Source organism: Salmo salar, chromosome ssa22, assembly GCF_905237065.1.
Source record: "Salmo salar chromosome ssa22, Ssal_v3.1, whole genome shotgun sequence".
Lineage (NCBI taxonomy): Eukaryota > Metazoa > Chordata > Actinopteri > Salmoniformes > Salmonidae > Salmo > Salmo salar.
In genome coordinates this window covers 43,526,409-43,551,617 of record NC_059463.1, presented here as the reverse complement: position 1 = coordinate 43,551,617, position 25,209 = coordinate 43,526,409, and the positions used below count along the sequence as shown (strand labels likewise).

The 25,209-nt window shown below is 42.9% G+C and overlaps 1 protein-coding gene across 2 annotated transcripts in view; it reads left to right on the top strand.

The window, feature by feature from the left end:
• Window positions 1–23,561, top strand: part of LOC106583432 (interferon-induced protein 44) — a 29,257-nt gene extending 5,696 nt beyond the window's left edge. Inside the window, exons 3-9 of one of the 2 annotated variants that reach the window (XM_014167588.2) lie at window positions 18,732–18,819; window positions 19,110–19,143; window positions 19,284–19,488; window positions 19,620–19,763; window positions 20,203–20,374; window positions 20,534–20,634; window positions 20,763–23,561. In XM_014167588.2, the coding sequence (XP_014023063.2) occupies window positions 18,732–18,819; window positions 19,110–19,143; window positions 19,284–19,488; window positions 19,620–19,763; window positions 20,203–20,374; window positions 20,534–20,634; window positions 20,763–20,936 (918 nt within the window). In that variant the 3' untranslated portion in view covers window positions 20,937–23,561. The remainder of the gene's footprint in view (window positions 1–18,731; window positions 18,820–19,109; window positions 19,144–19,283; window positions 19,489–19,619; window positions 19,764–20,202; window positions 20,375–20,533; window positions 20,635–20,762) is intronic. The other variant, XM_045705494.1, reaches the window with a different exon arrangement.
• The last annotated feature ends 1,648 nt before the right edge of the window (window positions 23,562–25,209 follow it).

Genomic DNA, 25,209 nt, shown 5'->3' with positions numbered 1-25,209 from the left:
GGAACAACATTTTAATTAGCCGAACCTCCCCCTGACAGAAGCAACCATCTTGTCAGCAATTAAAAGCTGAGAAGTGGGTTTGACCAAAACTTGACCTTTCATCACAAGCATAGGGTCATAACAAGGTGAACTAGTCCAAGCATCTTCTGACAGGTGACTGTTTTCATATGGCCTGCGGCAGCCTTGTGTTCTCAGAAAACCAGTCGTATTCTCAGAACCTCAGATAGCCAGGTGGGGCCCAGACAAGAGGAGTATGAATGTAGGCGGTTTCCACCTTCTGATAGTGTCTGAAGGGCACAACACTCAAAACAGATGTTAACACACACACACAGAGGTCTCCTAAAGAGGAGACCTTACAGTTTATCATAACACAATTTATTAACCCTTTAAAAGGTATGTGGCTTTGGATTAACCCCTTCAGGTGTATGCTGGGTGCAGAACAATCAGAAATATCTTTCAATACACATTACCTGTGAGCATCAGAGGTGAACCAGTTGCATACACAGCTTGAGCAAGACATTCATCAGCATTTCTCTGGATACGTTCCTCCATTGAGTCAGAAAACCTTCTGATTCCAGGAGGACCATGAGCTGTTGATATCGATAAGGTGTCTGATTCATCATTTCCCCTCGAATAGAAGTAGAGGGACTTTTGTCAAAGGTTGCTTGTTGTGAGCGCTGAGGGAACTTTATGCACTTGGCCAGATGATTATGCATCTTTGTTGCATTCTTCACATATAATTTGGCACAGTATTTTCAAATGTACACAGCTTTTCCTTCTACATTAGCTGCAGTGAAATGTCTCCACACATCAAATAGTGACCGTGGCATTTTCCTGTAAAGATTAGAAAAAATTAGTAAGAAAAACCAATACAATTCCATGTACAGATAAAAGTTAAGCAGTTAGATTAACCTGTTATGGCTAGGGGGCAGTATTTTCACGGCTGGATAAAAAACGTACCCGATTTAATCTGGTTACTACTCCTGCCCAGTAACTAGAATATGCATATCATTATTGGCTTTGGATAGAAAACACTCCAAAGTTTCTAAAACTGTTTGAATGGTGTCTGTGAGTATAACAGAACTCAAATGGCAGGTCAAAACCTGAGAGATTCCTTTACAGGAAGTGGCCTGTCTGACCATTTCTTGAACTTCTTTGCCATCTCTATCTTTTACAAAGGATCTCTGCTCTAACGTGACACTTCCTACGTCTTCCATGGGCGCTCAGAGCCCGGGAAAAACCTGAAAGTCGTCATTCCAACCCCCTGGCTGAAACACATTATCGCCTTTCTCAAGTGGCCGATCAAGGGACTGTGGGCTTAGGCGCGTGCCCTGGCTGCCCCCGTCTTTGTGATTTTTCCTCTGTTTGTCGAAAAGGAGATTCCCGGTCGGAACATTATCGCTTTTTTACGAGAAAAATGGCATAAAAATTGATTTTCAACAGCGGTTGACATGCTTCGAAGTATGGTAATGGAATATTTAGAATTTTTTTGTCACGAATTGCGCCATGCGCGCGACCCTGATTTACCATTTCGGATAGTGTCTGGGACGCACGAACAAAACGCCGCTATTCGGATATAACGATGGATTATTTTGTACCAAACCAACATTTGTTATTGAAGTAGCAGTCCTGGGAGTGCATTCTGACGAAGACAACAAAAGGTAATCAAACTTTTATAATAGTAAATCTGATATTGGTGAGTGCTAAACTTGCCGGGTGTCTAAATAGCTAGCCCGTGATGGCTGGGCTATGTACTTAGAATATTGCAAAATGTGCTTTCACCGAAAAGCTATTTTAAAATCGGACATATCGAGTGCATAGAGGAGTTCTGTATCTATAATTCTTAAAATAATTGTTATGCTTTTTGTGAACGTTTATCGTGAGTAATTTAGTAAATTGTTAGCAAATTCCCCGGAAGTTTGCGGGGGGTATGCTAGTTCTGAACGTCACATGCTAATGTAAAAAGCTGTTTTTTGATATAAATATGAACTTGATTGAACAAAACATGCATGTATTGTATAACATAATGTCCTAGGTGTGTCATCTGATGAAGATCATCAAAGGTTAGTGCTGCATTTAGCTGTCTTCTGGGTTTTTGTGACATTATATGCTAGCTTGAAAAATGGGTGTCTGATTATTTCTGGCTTGGTACTCTGCTGACATAATCTAATGTTTTGCTTTCGCTGTAAAGCCTTTTTGAAATCGGACAGTGTGGTTAGATTAACGAGAGTCTTGTCTTTAAAATGGTGTAAAATAGTCATATGTTTGAAAAATAGAAGTTTTTGCATTTTTGAGGTATTTGAATATCGCGCCAAGGGATTACACTGGCTGTTACGCAAGCGTCCCACCTAGCCCATAGAGGTTAATCTTACGACGTCGATCCCGTGAGCGGGCCCGAGTTTGACAATAGCCAGAGCGCCACATTCAAAACCACAAATCTAATAATATTCAATTTCTCAAACATAGTACTATTCTACACCATTTTATAGATACACTTCTCCTGAATCGAACCACGTTGTCCGATTTCAAAAAGGCTTTACAGCGAAAGCAAAACATTACATTATGTTAGGAGAGTACATCGACACAAATAACCACACAGCCATTTTCTAAGCAACTACATGCATCACAAATACCCAAAACACAGCTAAATGAAGCACTAACCTTTGACGATCTTCATCAGATGACACTCCTAGGACATCATGTTACACAATACATGCATTTTGTTGTTCGATAAAGTTCATATTTATATATAAAAACAGCATTTTACATTGGCCCGTGATGTTCAGAAAATATTTTCCCTCCAATACTGTCGGTGAATCAGCACCACAATTTACAAAAATACTCGTCATAAATGTAAATAAAATATTAAACTGTCATTCAAAGAATGATAGATTAACATCTCGTGAATGCAACCGCATTGCCAGATTTCAAAATAACTTTACTGGGAAAGCACACTTTGAAATAATCTGAGTACTGTGCTCAGAAAAATACACTAGCGACACCCACCATTTTGGAGTCATCTAAAATATTAAATAGCATTAGAAATATCCACTTACCTTTGATGATCTTCATCAGAAGGCACTTCCAGGAATCCCAGGTCCACAACAAATGTTGTTTTGTTCGATAAAGTTCATAATTTATGTCCAAATAACTCCATGTTGTTAGCACGTTCAGTAGGCTACTCAAAATGTAGGAGGCGCGCGCGGAAAATGTGACGACGAAAAGTAAAAAAAGTTGTATTTACGTTCGTTCAAACATGTCAAACGTTGTATAGCATAAATCTTTAGGGCCTTTTTCAATCAGAACTTCAATAATATTCCAACCGCACGATTGCATTGTCTTATAAAACGTTTTGGAACACAGCAACCTCCAACGTGAACGTGCGCCAATGTACTGCTGGCCTTCCCTGTGTAACCAAATTCCCCACCTTCTCGTTCGGTCTGTGTTTACCGGAAAAGCCTCAAACAACTTTCTAAAGACTGTTGACATCTAGTGGAAGCCTTTGGAAGTGCTAAATGAGTAACCAGTCTCTGTGTGTTTCATAGGCAAAGGCTTAGAAAAGATTCCACGCATCAGATTTCCACTTCCTGCTAGGATTTTCCTCAGGTTTTTGCCTGCCATATGAGTTCTGTTATACTCACAGACATCATTCAAACAGTTTTGGAAACTTTAGAGTGTTTTCTATCCAAAGCTACTAATAATATGCATATCCTAGCTTCTGAGTTTGAGTAGGAGGCAGTTTAATATGGGCACATATTTCATCCGAAAGTGACAATACTGCCCCCTAGCCCCAACAGGTTAACCTGATTAATCATGTAACTGTAATTAACTAGGAAGTCGGGGCACCAAGGAAAATATTCAGATTACAAAGTTATAATTTTCCTAATATAACTTTCAGATATTTTAGTATCTGATCAATTTGTCTTCGAATTAAAGAATTATTATTTACCTCACGCCAGTCTCATTCCAAACGTCGTAAATTGTTGGTTATCTGCACGAACCCAGTCTTCACTATGAGTCATCCATACATCAATTGTCTTAAAATAATTGATTTACTAACTAGGTAATTCACAGAAATGCATAAACAGTAGATATCGTAACAAAGAAATGATAGAGGAATGTGCCCTACTGGGCTAAGCCGGCATGGCGGCTTGTTAGACAAAAGGGGAGTGGGGGGTCAGCTGAGGAGACACTACAGAGTTGATAATTATAACAATTGAAATGCTAACCCTTTGCACATGAACGGTCACTCATTCGGGAACAACTGTAATCAATATATATATTGTGGCAAAGAAGGGGGTCGAGTGATAAATGGCAGATATGTGAGGGCAGAACTAATAAACGGGCTCTGCCCGATCACTAAAATGGCCACCCCGATCAGAACTACAGTTCACAAAATGGCCGACTGCCAAAACTACAATTCCCAGAAGCAAGGGGAACCCTCAGAAGGTGGAGCCGACCCACAGATAAAAGGTCAAGAAAAACCAGGAAGAGAGAGAGAGGGCGGGAAGGAAGGATCTATGAACCATAGAGAAAGAGACAATCTACATTGGCTGGATTTACCGTGTACGAGCTGGACTGTTTTGGACTTACCTGTTGGCGTTTAGACCTGGACCTACCGAGAACCAGATTTGTGTACCGAACCCTGCTATCCTTGACCTTACCTGCGGCCTGGGTGGACCAGGACAGCGAAACAAACACACAGGTACTGTCATGTTCGAAAGAACTTTCATTCTGGGCTGACTTTGGTGACAGTTTCCCACTTAATTTGTGACAAACGCTCCTAACTTTGAAGAGGTTTGCCACACATGGTGGAGAGTGTGGGCACTGGATTAACCATACCGCTGGTTAGGTAGAAAAAATTAAAAAACATTTAAAAAAAAGTTTAGTTACAAAGGGGAGTCAGGTTTTTTTGGGGGTTTTTTTGTGGCTTTGTTTGGTTAGGACATTTTTTTTCAGGAAAATGAGTATGGAGGGAGCCATACAGGCCCTGTTACAAGCGGCGGCCGCCCAACAAGAGGCAACTAGAGCTCAACAAATAGCTCATCAGGATGCAATGCGAATGTATCAGGACACGTTACAGGTCCAGCACCGCACCAACCAGCTGCTCAGAGTAGAGCAAGAGAGAAACACCCGGGAGTTAAGAGAAGGCCTAAAGGGGCTAGTGGACCAAATTGGGGCTCAGTTACCAGCTGCAAATACCCAAAGGTGGGCCAATCATTTTCTTAAAAAAATGACAACGCAGGATGATGTGGAAGCATATCTTACCACCTTCGAAAGGACGGCAGAGAGGGAGAAGTGGCCGAAAGAAGAATGGGCAGGGCTTCTGGCACCATACCTGGCAGGGGACGCTCAAAAAGCATATTTTGACCTGGAGTTGAAGGATGCACAGGATTACGATAAACTCAAGGGAGAGATTCTGACTAGACTGGGAGTGACCGATACCGTGAGGGCACACCGCTTCCACCAGTGGTCCTACAGACCGGGACAACCCCCCCTAACACAGATGTTCGACTTGATTCACCTGGCACGGAAATGGTTGCGACCGGAGACCCGTTCGTCCGCCGAGGTCGTCGAGACCATCGTACTCAACCAGTTTCAGCGAGGTCTACCCCAAGAAGTGCGACGATGGGTTGGCCAGAACGAGGTACTTTCCGCCGACCATCTCGTGGGCCTGGTTGAACGGTATTGTACGGCAGGAACAGCTGAGCAGGCGCAGGAGGAAAGATTCCCATTCCCCAGGCCTGGGCGAACCAGCAGACAGGGTAAGACTGTCCCAACAGGGGGAAGGGGAGGAGAGCAGCGTGGGGCCATGAGGAAAGAATCAGAATCGGGCCGAGACACTAAGGGAAAAACCGGAAACCGGGACTGGGGGTCGAGGAGGTCTCCCCCCCCGGAACCCTATTATCTGTTACAATTGTAATCGACCGGGACATATTGCGGCCTACTGCCCTATTAAAGAAGAGCCAATGCAATGTAACCTCGGTGAAAAAGAAGATGAGATATGGTATGCAGGTCCCGTGGTAACCACTGTACTTGAAAGATCAAGAAACAAACATATGTGCAGGGTGAAGGTTGAAGGGAAGGAGGTTGAAGCACTACTGGATTCCGACAGTATGCTAACCCTGGTCGTTGCAAACCTAGTGCCGACGCATAAACTGGATACAAGTCAGGATATCAGTGTTACGTGCATTCATGGGGATACCCGTCTGTACCCCACAGCATTAGTGAGCATACAAACAGAGGACGGTCTGCTGGATTATGAGGTTGGCGTGGTCCCAAAGATGCCATATGATGTAATATTGGGTAGATACTTTCCTAACTTTGCGAAGTTAGGTCAAAAGAACGGCATATTTGAGAAGCCAACAACCCTGACCAAGCAGGAAGAAGCATGGGGCCTTCAACCAAGGCCAAGAAAAGAGGTCTCCCAGGGGCCAACCTCACAGGTACTAGTAGGGGAGGATGAGGATGAAGTGGCAAACCTCGTTGATAATGAACAGCCCAGTACTAGTGGGGCTGGGGTCGATCTGAATCCAGAGGACGACTATCTAGAACCAGCAGATCTGGCAGGGTCCATGACTAATTTCGGGACGGCCCAACACCAGGATCCAATCCTGCAGCAAGCCAGAGCAGACGTGCAGGTCGTAGAGGGTACTCCCATAAATGATAGGATGATGCCTAATAGTTTTCCCCACTTCATCATGAAAAATGGTTTGGTGTACAGAGTCTCAAAAATAGGGGTTGATGTGGTGGAACAGTTGTTGGTCCCCACCCGGTACAGGAAGACAGTACTGGATCTAGCTCATGGGCACATTCTGGGTGGACACCTTGGTATCGATAAAACCCGAGACCGGATTGTAAGGAGGTTTTACTGGCCAGGAATTCAGGCTGAAGTGGCTCGGCATTGTGGAGAGTGCCCGGAGTGCCAGGTAACAGCTCCCCGACCAGCGTTTAGAAGCCCGTTAGTGCCACTCCCCATAATCGAAACGCCATTTGAGAGGATAGCGATGGACATAGTGGGCCCACTACCCAAATCTGCCAGAGGGCACCAATACATTCTGGTCATTCTAGATTATGCCACTCGCTACCCAGAAGCCATTCCCCTTCAGACAATGGCTTCCAAAAATATCGCCAAGGAACTAGTGCTATTGTTCACCAGGGTTGGGGTCCCAAAGGAGATCCTTACTGACCAGGGGACCCCCTTTATGTCCCGCCTTATGGCGGACCTTTGTAAATTGTGGCAGGTGAAACAGTTGAGGACATCGGTTTACCATCCACAGACAGACGGGCTGGTTGAGAGATTCAACCGGACCCTGAAGTCAATGCTCAGGAAGGTAATCGACAAGGATGGGAAAAACTGGGATTGCATGTTGCCATATCTGATGTTTGCCATTAGAGAGGTTCCTCAAGCCTCGCTGGGGTTTTCTCCTTCGAGCTGGTATATGGGAGGCACCCCGGGGAATCTTACACATCGCCCGGGGAAACCTGGGAACACCAATCCACCCCGTATACTAGTGTCATAGAGCACGTCACGGCAATGCAAAACAGGATAGCCACAGTCATGCCCATCGTCAGAGAGCACATGAGACAAGCACAAGAGCACCAGCGGCACACTTATAACCGGCAGGCTACCCTGAGGGAATTTCAACCGGGAGATAAGGTGTTAGTGCTGATCCCCACGGTAGAGTGCAAACTACTAGCCACATGGAAAGGACCATATGAAGTACTGGAGAGAATAGGAGAAGTTAATTATCGGATCCGACAGCCAGGTCGACGGCCCCAGGAACAGATCTATCACATAAACCAGTTAAAAGCATGGAGAGTGAGAGAAACACTAATGGTCACGTACCCCACACACACTCAGGAGACAGCTGAAGTAAATATTTCACCTACTTTGTCCCCAGCACAAGTACAGGAAGTAAAGACCCTGATCCAGAAAAACAGAGATGTGTTTTCAGAAGTACCCGGCCGAACTGAGGTTACAGCTCATGATATCATTTCCCTACCAGGGAGAAAAGTGAGCATGAGGCCATATCGGGTACCTGAGGCTCGACAGGCAGCGATTAGAGCAGAGACGGAGAAAATGTTGACAGCTGGAGTGATCGAAGAGTCACATAGTGAGTGGTCTAGCCCAATTGTGATGGTCTCCAAGCCCGATGGGTCTTTGCGGTTCTGTAACAACTTTCGGAAGGTAAATGAAATCTCCAAGTTTGATGCCTACCCCATGCCCAGAGTAGACGAACTACTGGAGAAAATTGGTAAAGCTTGGTACATTACGACCCTGGACCTGACAAAAGGGTACTGGCAAATTCCTCTGACCCCCCAGGGCCAAAGAAAAGACAGCCTTTGCAATCCCTGACGGTTTGTTTCAATACACCGTCATGCCATTCGGCCTACACGGGGCCCCAGCCACCTTTCAACGGCTCATGGACAAGGTCCTAAAACCGCACCAAACATATGCCGCAGCTTATTTAGATGACGTGGGGATCTACAGCCCAGATTGGGAATCCCACTTACCCCGGGTACAGGCGGTGTTAGACGCCCTTAGAAAGGCAGGGCTCACGGCGAACCCTGCCAAGTGTTATGTGGGGTTAGAGGAAACGGAGAATCTGGGATACACAGTGGGAAGAGGATTAATCAAACCCCAACGTAAGAAGGTGGAGGCAATTAGAGAATGGCCGAAACCAGTAAATAAGAAGCAGGGTCGAGCCTTCCTAGGGCTGACCGGGTACTACCGGAAGTTCATCCCAAGTTATGCCACAGTGGCCGCCCCACTCACCGACATGACTAGAGCCTCTGCTGTAATCCAGTGCTGGTGGTACCAGACTTTGAGAGAGAGTTTGTGGTTCAGACGGATGCTTCAGAGGTCGGCTTGGGAGCAGTGCTGTCCCAAGAGGTAGAAGGGGTGGAACACCCCATCCTGTTTTTAAGCAGGAAGCTGGAACCACGGGAAACCAACTACTCAGTTGTTGAGAAAGAGGCGCTGGCAGTAAAGTGGGCTCTGGAAAGCCTGAAATACTACCTGCTGGGGCGCCACTTCACCCTCATCAGTGACCATGCACCACTCACCTGGATGCATAGGGCTAAAGAGAAGAACGCTCGGGTGATGCGGTGGTTTTTAAGTCTCCAACCGTTTCACTTTGACTTGAAACACAGAGCAGGAAAGGAAATGGGAAATGTGGATGGGTTATCCCGCATGCACGCATATTTTGCTGCGGTAGCCCGACCTAGGGGGTCGGATCTAGGGGGGAGATGTGTGGCAAAGAAGGGGGTCGAGTGATAAATGGCAGATATGTGAGGGCAGAGCTAATAAACGGGCTCTGCCCGATCACTAAAATGGTCACCCCGATCAGAACTACAGATCACAAAATGTCCGACTGCCAAAACTACAATTCCCAGAAGCAAGGGGAACCCTCAGAAGGTGGAGCCGACCCACAGATAAAAGGTCAAGAAAAACCAGGAAGAGAGAGAGAGGGCGGGAAGGAAGGATCTATGAACCATAGAGAAAGAGACAATCTACATTGGCTGGATTTACCGTGTACGAGCTGGACTGTTTTGGACTTACCTGTTGGCGTTTAGACCTGGACCTACCGAGAACCAGATTTGTGTACCGAACCCTGCTATCCTTGACCTTAACTGCGGCCTGGGTGGACCAGGACAGCGAAACAAACACACAGGTACTGTCATGTTCGAAAGAACTTTCATTCTGGGCTGACTTTGGTGACAGTTTCCCACTTAATTTGTGACAAACACTCCTAACTTTGAAGAGGTTTGCCACAATATTTACGCTCAGTGTGTCGTCGGGATCTCTGTTGAAAAGTTTGTTTCTGTTGGAGAGTGTCCGCCCTCTCTCTCTCTGTCGTGGTTAGAATGGGTAGTTCAGAGTGACATTCATTAATGTCGTTATAGGACAGATGTGTCGGCGGTTGTCGGTCTCGCGTTCAATGATACCAAATTCCTAGCTGCAGACTAGTAATTAATATCAATGACTTGTTCTTATTCTGTTGGTATCGATAGTCTAAGAGTTTAACCTCTCTGGGCTAGGCGGGACGAATTCGTCCCACCTACGTAACAGCCAGTTGAATCCTGTGGCGCGATTTTCAAAACGTTTGAAATGCTATTACTTCAATTTCTCAAAAATATGACTATTTTACAGCTATTTAAAGACAAGACTCTCGTTAATCTAACCACACTGTCCGATTTCAAAAAGGCTTTACAACGAAAGCAAAACATTAGATTATGTCAGCAGAGTACCAAGCCAGAAATAATCAGACACCCATTTTTCAAGCTAGCATATAATGTCACAAAAACCCAGCAGCACTAACCTTTGATGATCTTCATCAGATGACAACCCTAGGACATTGTGTTATACAATACATGCATGTTTTGTTCAATCAAGTTCATATTTATATCAAAAACCAGCTTTTTACATTAGCATGTGACGTTCAGAACTAGCATACCCCCCGCAAACCTCCGGTGAATTTACTAAATTACTCACGATAAACGTTCACAAAAAGCATAACAATTATTTTAAGAATTATAGATACAGAACTCCTCTATGCACTCGATATGTCCGATTTTAAAATAGCTTTTTGGTGAAAGCACATTTTGCAATATTCTAAGTACATAGCCCAGCCATCACGGGCTAGCTATTTAGACACCCGGCAAGTTTAGCCTTCACCAAAATCAGATTTACTATTATAAAAGTTTGATTACCTTTTGTTGTCTTCGTCAGAATGCACTCCCAGGACTGCTACTTCAATAACAAATGTTGGTTTGGTCCAAAATAATCCATCGTTATATCCGAATAGCGGCGTTTTGTTCGTGCGTCTCAGACACTATCCGAAATGGTAAATCAGGGTCGTGCGCATGGCGCAATTCGTGACAAAAAAATTCTAAATATTCCATTACCATACTTCGAAGCATGTCAACCGCTGTTGAAAATCAATTTTTATGCCATTTTTCTCGTAAAAAAGCGATAATGTTCCGACCGGGAATCTCCTTTTCGGCAAACAGAGGAAAAATCACAAAGACGGGGGCGGCCAGGGCATGCGCCTAAGCCCACAGTCCCTTGATCGGCCACTTGAGAAAGGCGATAATGTGTTTCAGCCTGGGGCTGGGATGACGACATTCAGGTTTTTCCCGGGCTCTGAGCGCCCATGGAAGACGTAGGAAGTGTCACGTTAGAGCAGAGATCCTTTGTAAAAGATAGAGATGGCAAAGAAGTTCAAGAAATGGTCAGACAGGCCACTTCCTGTAAAGGAATCTCTCAGGTTTTGACCTGCCATTTGAGTTCTGTTATACTCACAGACACCATTCAAACAGTTTTAGAAACTTTGGAGTGTTTTCTATCCAAAGCCAATAATGATATGCATATTCTAGTTACTGGGCAGGAGTAGTAACCAGATTAAATCAGGTACGTTTTTTATCCAGCCGTGAAAATACTGCCCCCTAGCCATAACAGGTTAATCAAATGGCCATTTTGACTATTTACACTGCTGCCACTCGCTCTTTTTTATCTATGCATAGTGACTTTACAAATTACCTCGATTAACCTGTACCCCTCACATTGACTCGGTACCGGTACCCCCTTTATATAGCCTCGTTATTGTTATGTTGTTTTCTTGTTTCTTTTTTATTATATTTTTTTACTTTTAGTTTATTTAGTAAATATTTCTTGAACTGCAAGGGCTAAGGATATGCTAACTGTTGTATTCAGCGCATATGACATTGTATTTTATTTGAATGGGCAGGGGCGCAACCATGGGTGGGCCTGGGAGGGCATAGGCCCACCCACTTGGGAGACAGGAGGCCCAGCCAATCTGAATTATTTTCCATGCACAAAAGGGCTTTATTACAAACAAAAATACTCCTCAGCATCCCCCCCTCCTCTGACGATCGCACAGGTGAAGATGCCGGATGTGGAGGTCCTTGGCTGGCGGGGTTAAACGTGGTCTACGGTTGTGAGGCTGGTTGGATGTACTGCTAAATTCTCTAAAACGATGTTGGAGGCAGCTTATGGTAGAGAAATTAACATTCAATTCTCTGTTAACAGTTCTGGTGGACATTCCTGCAGTCAGCATGGCTATTACACACTCCCTCAAAACTTGAGACATTTGTGGCATTGTGTTGTGTGACAAAACTGCACAAAACTGCACATTTTAGCAGCCTTTTATTGTGTGTACCTGTGTAATAATTATGTAATAATTATGTGTAATAATTATGCTGTTTAGTCAGCATCTTGATATGCCACACCTGTCAGGTGGATGGATTATCTTGGCAAAGGAGAAATGCTCAGTAACAGAGATGTAAACCAATTTGTGCACAACATTTGAGATAAATGCTTTTGGAACATTTCAGCTCATGAAACATGGGACCAATACTTTACATGTTGCATTTCATATTTTTGTTCAGTATACAATCGTGGCCAAAAGTTTTGAGAATGACACAAATATTAATTTTCACAAAGTTTGCTGCTTCAGTGTCTTTAGATATTTTTGTCAGACGTTACTATGGAATACTGAAGTATAATTACAAGCATTTCATACGTGTCAAAGGCTTTTATTGACAATTACATGAAGTTGATGCAAAGAGTCAATATTTGTAGTGTTGACCCTTCTTTTTCAAGACCTCTGAAAACTGCCCTGGCATGCTGTCAATAACCTTCTGGGCCACATCGTGACTGATGGCAGCCCATTCTTGCATAATCAATGCTTAGAGTCTGTCAGAATTTGTGGGTTTTTGTTTGTCCACCCGCCTCTTGAGGACTGACCACAAGTTCTAAATGGGATTAAGGTCTGGGGAGTTTCCTGGCCATGGATCCAAGATATCGATGTTTTGTTCCCCGAGCCACTTAGTTATCACTTTTGCCTTATGGCAAGGTGCTCCATCATGCTGGAAAAGGCATTGTTCATCACCAAACTGTTCCTGGATGGTTGGGAGAAGTTGCTCTCGGAGGATGTGTTGGCACCATTCTTTATTCATGGCTGTGTTCTTAGGCAAAATTGTGAGTGAGCCTTGGCTGAGAAGCAACCCCACACATGAATGGTCGCTTTACTGTTGGCATGACACAGGACTGATGGTAGCGCTCACCTTGTCTTCTCCGGACAAGCTTTTTTTCTGGATGCCCCAAATAATCGGAAAGGAGATTCATAAGAGAAAATGACTTTACCCCAGTCCTCAGCAGTCCAATCCCTGTACCTTTTGCAGAATATCAGTCTGTCCCTGATGTTTTTCCTGGAGAGAAGTGGCTTCTTTGCTGCCCTTCTTGACACCAGGCCATCCTCCAAAAGTCTTTGCCTCACTGTGCATGCAGATGCACTCACACCTGCCTGCTGCCATTCCTGTGCAAGCTCTGTACTGCTGGTGCCCCAATCCCGCAGCTGAATCAACTTTAGGAGACGGTCCTGGCGCTTGCTGGACTTTCTTGGGCGCCCTGAAGCCTTCTTCACAACATATTAATCGCTCTCCTTGAAGTTCTTGATGATTCGATTGATTTTTGGTTGATTTAGGTGCAATCTTACTGGCAGCAATATTCTTGCCTGTGAAGCCCTTTTGTGTGCAAAGCAATGATGACGGCATGTATTTCCTTTCAGGTAACCATGATTGACAGAGGAAGAACAATGATTCCAAGCACCACCCTCCTTTTGAAGCTTCCAGTCTGTTATTCAAACTCAATCCGCATGACAGAGTGATCTCCACCCTTGTCCTTATCAACACTCACACCTGTGTTAAGGAGAGCGTCACTGACATGATGTCAGCTGGTCCTTTTGTGGCAGGGCTGAAATGCAGTGGAAAAGTTTTTTTTAAATTCAGTTCCTTTGCATAGCAAAGAGGGACTTTGCAATTAATTGCAATTCATCTGATCACTCTTCATAACATTCTGGAGTATATTTAAATTTCCATCATACAAACTGAGGCAGCAGACTGTGAAAATGTATATTTGTGTCATTCTCAAAACTTTTGGCCACGACTGTATACTGTTCCCTCAATTTCAGTTTATGTAAAAAAAACAGGCACTGAATAGTGTAGCTAATAGTGCTGAGAGTGATTAGAGCTTTTTGATTTTGGTTTTGATAATAAAAAAATTTACATTATTTTCGGTTTCCATATTTTTTTTAACATTAAATGCACTGTGTTGTGGGTTGAATGCTCAAACAACACAGAATTTAATAAACAATTGATAAATTACAATGATGGTAGTGACTGCCCATTACTGATATTATTATTAACTATCATTATTTCACAATACTTTAATAAAATATTTGTTGTGTATATTACATTTTTTATTTCATTACTTTATTATTTCATTCCAAGTCATCATCTCACCTCTATAGAGCTTATGACTAAGTCACACAAAGACAAGTTTGTATCAGGTTAGAAAAAAACACTAGCATAGTGTTCTCAAAGTAGTAAAACACAGGATAGCATGACTCATTTTGTAATTTTCCACCACACATCTCTTCAATCTAAGCCTATAGGAAAGTGTGTGCCCTCAGGCCTGGAGGGAAGCAAAAGTCATTCCGCTACCCCAAAATAGCAAAGCCCCCTTTACTGTATCAAACAGCCGACCAATCAGCCTGCTACCAACCCTTAGTAAACTTTTGGGAAATAAAGTGTGTTTGACCAGATGTTGTTTCACAGTAAAAAAGAAACAACTGACTTTCAGCATGATTATAGGGAAGGCCACTCAACATGTACGGCACTTACAGAAATCACTGATGATTGGCTGAAATAAATTCATAATAAGAAGCTTGTGGGAGCTGTTTTGCTAGTAATGAATAAAGTGGAAATTGCGCAAGTTGATGAGACTAAACTGCTTGGTGTAACCCTGCATTGTAAACTGTCATGGTCAAAACATATTGATGCAACGGTAGCTAAAATGGGTAGAGGTCTGTCCTTAATAAAGCGTTGCTCTGCTTTCTTGATATTGCTGGCAACAAATCAAGTCCTACAGGCCCTAGTTTTGGACTACTGCCCAGTGATATGGTTAAAATCCACATATGCAAATTACAGTAGCCAAGAACAGAGCAGCATGGCTGGCCCTTAAATTTACACAGAGTGCTAACATAAATGGCATGCATGTCAGTCACTCCTGGCTCAAAGTAGAGGAGAGATTGACTGCATCACGTCTGGTCTTTGTGAGAAGTTGAAAGCACCGAGATGTCTGTTCAAACGACTAGCACACAGCTCGGACACCCACGCATACCACACAAGACAAGCCACTCGGGGTCTCTTCACAGTCCTCAAGTCCAGAACAGACTCCAGGAAACCCACGGTACTACACAAAGACATGGAAATCTATTCCACATCAAGTAACTCATGCAAGCAGTAAAATCAGATTTTTAAAAAACGATAAAACTACGCCTTATGGAACAACACGGACTGTCAGGAGACACACACAGGCATACACACATGCTAGCACATGCACTCTACACACACCTACACTGTGGTATTGTTGTATGTTGTGTTGTGGATAAATAGTGGTGTGATGTGCCTTAGTTTGTTTGAACCCCAGTTAGATTAGAGGGGATCCCTAATAAAATACAAAATAAAATGTTAAAAATATGGCGCGCAACATTGTTCATTGTGCCAGTAAATCAGCACAATCAACTTTATTTGTTTTTTCAAATTGCCACTGTCTTGGAGCTATAAGTGGGATCATGTATACTGTGCTAATGCCGATTAAAATATATATATTTTTAAAATTGAAACGGAAAGTAAGTTCCTCCTTGCTCGCACACGCTTTTTCAGTTCTGCCCACAAATGTTCTATAGGATTGGAGGTCAGGGCTTTGTGATGGCCTATCCAATACCTTGACTTTGTTGTCTTAAGCCATTTGGCCACAACTTTGGAAGTATGCTTGGGGTCATTGTCCATTTGGAAGACCATTTGCGACCAAGCTTTAACTTCCTGACTGATGTCTTGAAATATTGTCTCAATATATCCACATAATTTTCCATCCTCACGATGCCATCTAGTTTTTGAAGTGCACTAGTCCAGTCAGCAGCAAAGCACCGCCACAACATGATGCTGCCACCCCTGTGCTTCACGGTTGGGATGGTGTTCTTGGGCTTGCAAGCCTCCCCCTTTTTCCTCCAATTTTTGTTTCTTCAGACCAGATGACATTTCTCCAAAAATTATGATCTTTGTGCAGTTGCAAACCGTAGTCTTTCTTTTTCATGGCAGTTTTGGAGCAGTGACTTCTTTCTTGCTGAGCGGCCTTTCAGGTTATGTCGATATAGGACTCGTTTTACTGTGGATATAGATACTTTTGTACCTGTTTCCTCCAGCATCTTCACAAGGTCCTTTGCTGTTGTTCTGGGATTGATTTGCACTATTCTCACCAAAGTACGTTAATTTCTAGGTGACAGAACGTGTCTCCTTCCTGAGCGGTATGACGGCTGCGTGGTCCCATGGTGTTTATACTTGCGTACTATTGTTTGTACAGATGAACGTGGTACCTTCAGGCATTTGGAAATTGCTCCTAAGGATGAACCAGACTTGGGGAGGTTTACAATTTGTTTTCTGCGGTCTAGGCTGATTTCTTTTGATTTTCCCATGATGTCAAGCAAAGAGGCACTGAGTTTGAAGGTAGGCCTTGAAATACATCCACAGGTACACCTCAAATTGACTCAAATTATGTCAATTAGCCTATCAGAAGCTTCTAAAGCCATGACATCATTTTCTGGAATTTTCCAAGCTGTTTAAAGGCACAGTCAGCTTAGTGTATGTAAACTTCTGACCCACAGGAATTGTGATACAGTAAATTATAAGTTAAATAATCTGTCTGTAAACAATTGTTGGAAAAATTACTTGTGTCATGCACAAAGTAGATGTCCTAACCGACTTGCCAAAAGTATAGTTTGTTAACAAGATATGTGTGGAGTGGTTGAAAACTCCAACCTAAGTGTATGTAAACTTCCGACTTCAACTGTATAATGACTGTATTATTTCACATCATTTTGCAACACTTTCCGATTCTTGAGTAATCAGCAATACTCTAAATACTGTCAGGTCTATAAATATTTGGACATTGACCAAGTTATTATTGTTTTGGTAGAGCATGGTGTTTGCAACGCCAGCATGGTGTGCAACGCCAGGGTTGTGGGTTCAATTCCCACAGGGGGCCAGAACATTTTTTATGTTTAAAATTAAAATGCATGAAATTAAATGTATGTATTCACTACTGTAAGTCGCTCTGGATAAGAGCGTCTGCTAAAAGACGTAAATGTAAATATTGGTTTCACGTTATCCAAGATAGCAGGAAAGGGGTAAGTCAGGCGCAGGAGACTGAGGTCCGTTGAACAGACGTTTAATACGGCCAAGAGCAAACACAGCAACAAGGCAGGGTGCACAATCAACAAAAGGAAGGAGAACAGCTCCAAACTCCAAATAGACAGGGCGCAGCCCGGCAACCCTAATGCCTAACAAAATACGTTGCGCAATCCAATACATACAGTAAACCTGCCCACTACAATAAACGTAACAAGCAACAATCCCGCACCAATCCCAAACCATACAGACAAACTAAATACCCCCCACTAATGACAAACAAGGAACAGGGGCAGACTAAAACAGACATAACCAACAGACACTGAAACATGGATCGGTGTCAGCTAGTAGGCCGACGACGATGATCGCCGAACGCCGCCCGACCGGGGAGAGGCACCACCTTCTGTGGACGTTGTGACAAATGGAGTTCAAATTAAATAATGAATATGAGGGTATTTACATCCATCGGGTGAACGGTGTTGGAATTACAGCACTTTTTATATGTGGGCCCCCTCTTTTTCACGGACTAAATGTAACTGGACAATTGGCTGGGACGCGGTGCCCTCCCCAGGTGTGTTATTCCCTCATTAGTTAATTTACAAGTAAGTAGATAAAAGGTCTAGAATTTATTAAGTGTAGCATTTGCAATCTGTTACTGTTAACCATCAATATGAAGTCCAAGGAGCTGTCACTGCCAGTGAAGCAAGCCATCATTAGGCTGAAAAATCTAAAGAAACCCATCAGAGATAGCAAAAGGTGTGGCCAAATCAACTGTGTTACATTCTTAAAAAGAATGATTGCACTGGTGAGCTCAGGAACACCAAAAGGCCCAGAAGACCATGGAAAACAACTGTGGTGGATGACAGAATCATTTTCCCTAGTGAAGAAAAACCCCTTCACAACAGTTGGCCAGATCAAGAACACCCTCCAGGAGGTAGGCGTAGCTATGTCAAAGTCAACAATCAAGAGAAGACTTCACCAGAGTAAATACAGAGGGTTTACCACAAGATGGTAAGCCTCAAAAACAGGAGTACCAGTTTAGAGTTTGCCAAAAAACATTTAAAAAGCCTGTCCAGTTCTAGAACAACATTCTATGGACAGATGAGACAAAGATCAACTTGTACCAGAATGATTGGAAGAGAAGAGTATGGAGCAGGGAAGGTACTGCTCATGATCCGACGCATACCACCTCATCTGTGAAGCATGGTGGAGGTAGTGTTATGGCGTGAGCATATCTTGATTGTTTCCTTTTAAATCCATTGTGGTGGCGTACAGAGCCAAAATGATGCAAATTGTGTCGCTGTCCAAATACTTATGGACCTGACTGTATGTCTGTCGTTGAAGGAACCAATCTGAAATCAAATCTGACCAATATATGCAAATATTATTTTCATGTGGCCCTTAGCAGACTGTGAGAGTTGCAGTACATAAATGACATACTATTCACCCCCAAATAGCATATGTTCAAAGATGATTGGCGTTTCCGAACACCAGCACTAACACCAACACCAACACCAACACCACCACCACCACCACCAAAGAAGGGTAAGAGACATGAGTCATGCCGTATTGTCGAAACAGCATGAGACATATCAGTAAAAATACAATTGACACCTGATCTGTATACTCTGTTTTAGAGCATGCATTGACAAAAGTCTAAAGTCATGCATATATCAAGTTGACTGTACTCTGATTTATTGTGTGAAAAATCATGAATTATTGTAGATTCATATAAATTAAGATGAAGATATCTTTTGAAAGTGTTGGGGGGAATTGGAAACGAGAAATTACAGCCAAGTTCATTTAATAAAAATAAATTCCCATGTGTCATGCAGAATTTGACAGCCCTTGGAGGAAAGTATCTTGGAGGTAAGTACGTACTGACTGACCAAGTATGGAGGATAACTAGGAGACAACAAAAAAGAATGCAAAGGATGTTACAATCAATATCAAGTGATGTGCAAACAGTGTGCTATGCTAAATTTATGATAAATCATTGTCTCTGACAGTAAACAACACAGGGACGAGATGGTGAGGGTCCTGAGGAACTTTGAACTGAATGATCCTGACGTGGGTCAGCTGAGATGCCTGCTACATGGACCAGTCGGAGCAGGGAAGTCCAGCTTCATCAACTCAGTCAACAATGTCTTCCAAGGACGCACAACATCTGGTGCCCTGGTAGCAGCTACCTCTGGCACAAGCTTCACCAAGACAGTAAGTTACTATAAATTAGGAATGTAGTGCCACTGATCACAAAACACTATTAATGGATAAAACATGGATCCCTAGAAATACCTTTGTACACAAATACCTGCCATGAGTGTTTTAAAAATGTTTATTTTCAGTATAAAACACACTACATTAAAGATGGAAATTCCCGTCTACCCTTTGCATTCAATGATGTCATGGGTCTGGAGGCACAAGAAAAAGGGATGCAAACTAAAGACATCATCAATGCCCTGAAGGGCCATCTACCAGAAGGCTATAAGGTAAACCAGCATACACTAATGTATACATACACACGCAAATAATATTACACTGTAAATGTAGCCTTCCTTAACCTGACAAACAATGCCAATAGTTCTGCTCTTTCTACACTCCTAGAAAATAGGGCTCCAAGAGGGTTCTTCGCCTGTCCCCATAGGAGAACCCTTTTTGGGTCTAGGTAGAACCTTTTTCGGTTCCATGAACAACCCTCTGTGGAAAAGGTTCTACATGGAACCAAAAGGTTTCACCCGTGAACCAAAAAGGGCTCTTCAAAGGGTTCTCCTATGGGGTTTAGGTTCTAGATAGCACCCTTTTCCTCTAAGAGTGTATCAACACCAGCCAAATAATCAATTTTTTCAATGCCAAATTTAACAAAACAAACTAGCAATAGTTTTAAGCAGAGAAGTCCTGTCAGACCAGTCTTGTCTTTCCTTGGGCCAGTTCAATCCTTGCTGGCCATTAACTGAGGAAAGTCCAGAATACAATAGGATTCCTACATCAAGTCACAAGGTTCACTGTCTGGTGAGTGTTGTACCAGCGGACAAAATCTCTCTCATGTCAAGTGACGTCACAGCGAAGATGAGGAAGGTCAGAGAAAAAGCCAGTAAAATGGGTGAGCTATTCCAACCCCTCTATGTTTCTTTATGTCTTTCTCATGCCGTGTTTATGAAGTGGCCTTTGGCTGTAGATAGCTCTTGACCTTCACTTTTATTACTACTTGAAACATTGTTACCTATATATTAGCCCTTCCATTCAATCATTTCTACAACAGGAATCCCTCAAGTTGTTGTCATGACCATGCCAGACCAGGCTTGTGATCTTGTGGACAGGGATGTGAAGAACATCTACACCAGCAAGGCAATCAAAGAGAAGGTGAGTCATGTTTTACATTACATGTAATCCTGAAGTCACATCAAATCACATTCAATCTTTACTCAGGTAGAGCAAAAATCCTGCCAACTCAGGTAAAACATAAGTCATTTTTGTCCAACATTTCTCAGATGCAGATCTGCAGTAATGAGCTGGGCTTTCCCATGAACTGCATCCTGCCGGTGAAGAACTACCATGAGGAGGAGATGCTGGATGACGACATGGACATCCTGATACTGAACGCCATGACTCAGATTATGAACTTTGCCAATGACTACATCTGGGACCTCCAACAACATGCATGAGTGTCACACACCTGCATGAGTGTCACACACTAGGATATTAGTGAGCCATCGAGTACACTACTAAGTCTATATAGTCTAGATTTAATTTCAGATAAGCTATCCCCCTTTGGAAATAGGACATTTGTTTTGAAGGCTGGATGAAGTAAGGCTGGAGTGAACGTTCTCTTTTCAATGTTTTCATATTGCTTCATAAAGTCCAATGATGTCAGTTATCTATGCATCATGTTTTGCATTCTATCAAGGATACTAGCTTATCTAATGCAAGTGTACACTGTTGGGTGTTATATGTAGGTGCTGTCTAGAACCTAAAACAGTTATTCAGTTGTCATCATAAAGAACTCTTTGGTTTCCATGTAAAATCCACACTGGTTCATCTTAGTTAGCTAGTAGCTCTAGTTAGATCCCTGTGTAATATGGATGTCTTCCATACAGGTTTCTAGTGTGATGTGCCAAGAAGAGTACACCGCCACTACATCGAGTAGTTGATACTTGTAAAAATGTCCATTCTTTAATGCTTTTCTTGTACCTATGTTTGTCCTGTGCAGCTGCAGGCTTTTCTTCGGGTGCTGAAATCAGTTGTTTTTGAAAAAAAACAGAATTTTATGTGACGTCTGCCAAACTGTACCCCGTAATCCATATATAAAAACTACGGATTTCAGCACCCAAAGAAAAGCTTGTAGTTACACAGGACAAACATAGACATTTTTACAAGTATCGACTGATAGCGACTCAATGTAGTCAGTGGTACACTCCGCCGGCACTCATCGCAACTCAACTCCGTAGAGATATATATGACATGGCACATTCTAAATATCTGATATCTGACAGCATTCTATACAAGAGGGAATGCATAAATAAGCCAACAAATATTAGTTAAATAAAATATGGAAGAGTCGATGAAAAGCTGCATTGACTCTGAAATTTGTGGTTTCAACTGGAAAATTTCACTTGAACAACCCTCCAAGTCATAAATACAATTGGGAAACTGAGTTTGTCATTACCCGAGTTGCTACCCGAGTTGCCGAGTTGTGACGACAAATACCTTTTTAACAATTAAAAATGTATTTAAATGGATAATGTAGCTAGTTTTACCATATTATCAATGTTAAGCAAGCTACGTAAAATTTTCTGGGTTAAAGAATTGTTCCCGACATCAAAACAACTTGAACACAATCATGTCGGATTTACAACTTCCCACTTCACGCTTTCCCAATTCTCATGGGCATGTGAATGCCCCATTAGATAGATAACTCTAGTGAAGCCCGTTTTAACATGGACAGCGCCATTGAGGAATTTCGCCATTTTGAAGTAGTCAACTGGGTGGGACTTTCTATGTTTAAGGAAGGATCACATAATTCCATCCAGGTCATCAGGAATGGTCAGCCAAAGAATGATACTCATTAGCAAACATTCCATAACTGCAGGTGGAAGTAAACAACAACCTTTTCAAACAACACACTCCAGGTGGCAGTGTGCACCCTTTCAGTTTGTTTACCAACTCATAGAAGTAGTAAAATAAGAAATTCACCACTTTAAAATGGAGCAGAGGAGGCTGGTGGGAGGAGCTATAGGAAAATGGCTCATTGTAATATCTGGAATGGGATAAATGGAACGGCATCAAACATATGGAAACCATGTTTGACTCCATTCCATTAATTCCATTCCAGCCATTACAATGAGCCTGTCCTCCTTTAACTCTTCCCACTGGCCTCCTCTAAAATGCAGATAGCCTCAATGGCCCTGCCCATGTTCTCACAGACGACATAATGGGACAGATAGAAAGTAAGAAGTCTAACAAGTCTATGGCTAGCTGACAGCAAAGTATTTACTGAGACATCTCATCTTTGTATCTGTCCCATTATAGCATCTGTGACAGCATGGGCAGGACATTTGAGGCTAACTCCATTTTAAAGCAGTACACTTCTTATTCTACTTCTACTACTTCTATGCAGCAAAGGTATCAGAGATTCCAGCATGGATTTGTAGTCTTGCATGACAAAGTATCAGCTTTCACACCATGTGAATGGCATCAAACACCTGGAAACCATGTGTTTGATGTATTTGATACCATTCCACTGATTCCACTCCAGTCATTACAACGAGACCGTTCTCACCAATTAAGGTGCCACCAACCTCCTGTGATATAGGTATAGAGGAGGAGGAAGGGGAGGACCATCCTCCTCAGTGAAATTTCATAAAAATAAAAACATTAGAAACATTAAAAAAGTTATCATTTTTAGATAAAACTATACTATACTATGTCACCAAATAATTGATTCAAATACACTGTTTTGCAATGAAGGTGATAGGTTTGGTTTCTGAGCGTTATATATTATTAATCATTAGGTATAATAGAGACATGAGGGGTGCCATAAGTAAGCTTGAGAGGGGCTGAGTGCAGGGAAAACAATCACATGTAGCAGTACTGATAAGGGGAGGAACCGTTTAAGGCCCTGTCACTCAACTCTCTGCCTAGCAATAATGATGCGATAAGGAGGATAATTTAGTGATAAGGAGGAGACTCCACCCAAAGTGGGGTATGTACACAACCACTGTTGAAACCATGTTTTTGTCTAATGCAGCTGTATTGACCCTCTGGGCAGAATAAACTTGGTTTAAAGCTTTCATAGTGTTCATTGAGCTTGTACTCTGAAAATTAGAACCTACAGTGAGGGAAAAAAGTATTTGATCCCCTGCTGATTTTGTACATTTGCCCGCTGACAAAGAAATGATCAGTCTAGAATTTTAATGGTAGGTTTATTTGAACAGTGAGAGACAGAATAACAACAAAGAAATCCAGAAAAACGCATTATATTGAGGGAAATAAGTGTTTGACACCCTCTCAATCAGATCGATTTCTGGCTCCCTGGTGTCTTTTATACAGGTAAAGAGGTGAGATTAGGAGCACACTTAAAGGGAGTGCTCCTAATCTCAGTTTGTTACCTGTATAAAAGACACCTGTCCACAGATGCAGTCAATCAATCAATCAGATTCCAAGCTCTCCACCATGGCCAAGACCAAAGAGCTCTCCAAGGATGTCAGGGACAAGATAGTAGACCTACACAAGGCTGGAATGGGCGACAAGACCATCGCCAAGCAGCTTGGTGAGAAGGTGACAACAGTTGGTGCGATTATTCGCAAATGGAAGAAACACAAAAGAACAGTCAATCTTCCTCGGCCTGGGGCTCCATGCAAGATCTCACCTCGTGGAGTTGCAATGATCATGAGAACGGTGAGGAATCAACCCAGAACTACACAGGAGGATCTTTTCAATGATCTCAAGGCAGCTGGGACCATAGTCACTAAGAAAACAATTGTTAACACACTACGCCGTGAAGGACTGAAATCCTGCAACGCCCGCAAGGTCCCCCTGCTCAAGAAAGCACATATACATGCCCATCTGAAGTTTGCCAATGAACATCTGAGTGATTCAGAGGACAACTGGGTGAAAGTGTTGTGGTCAGATGAGACCAAAATGGAGCTCTTTGGCATCACCTCAACTCGCCGTGTTTGGAGGGGGAGGAATGCTGCCTATGACCCCAAGAACACCATCCCCACCGTCAAACATGGAGGTGGAAACATTATGCTTTGGGGGTGTTTTTCTGCTAAGGGGACAGGACAACTTCACCGCATCAAAGGGACGATGGACGGGGCCATGTACCGTCAAATCTTGGGTGAGAACCTCCTTCCCTCAGCCAGGGCATTGAAAATGGGTCGTGGATGGGTATTCCAGCATGACAATGACCCAAAACACACAGCCAAGGCAAAAAAGGAGTGGCTCAATAAGAAGCACAGGTCCTGAAGTGGCCTAGCCAGTCTCCAGACCTTAATCCCATAGAAAATCTGTTGAGGGAGCTGAAGGTTCGAGGTGCCAAACGTCAGCCTCGAAACCTTAATGACTTGGAAAAGATCTGCAAAGAGGAGTGGGACAAAATCCCTCCTGAGATGTGTGCAAACCTGGTGGCCAACTACAAGAAACGTCTGACCTCTGTGATTGCCAACAAGGGTTTTGCCACCAAGTACTAAGTCATGTTTTGCAGAGGGGTCAAATACTTATTTCCCTCCTTAAAATGAAAATCACTTTATAACATTTTTGACATGCGTTTTTCTGGATTTTTTTGTTATTCTGTCTCTCACTGTTCAAATAGACCTACCATTCAAATGATAGACTGATCATTTCTTTGTCAGTGGGCAAACGTACAAAATCAGCAGGGGATCAAATACTTTTTTCCCTAACTGTACTTGCCTCTTCCATTTTTGTGGTAATGCTGCA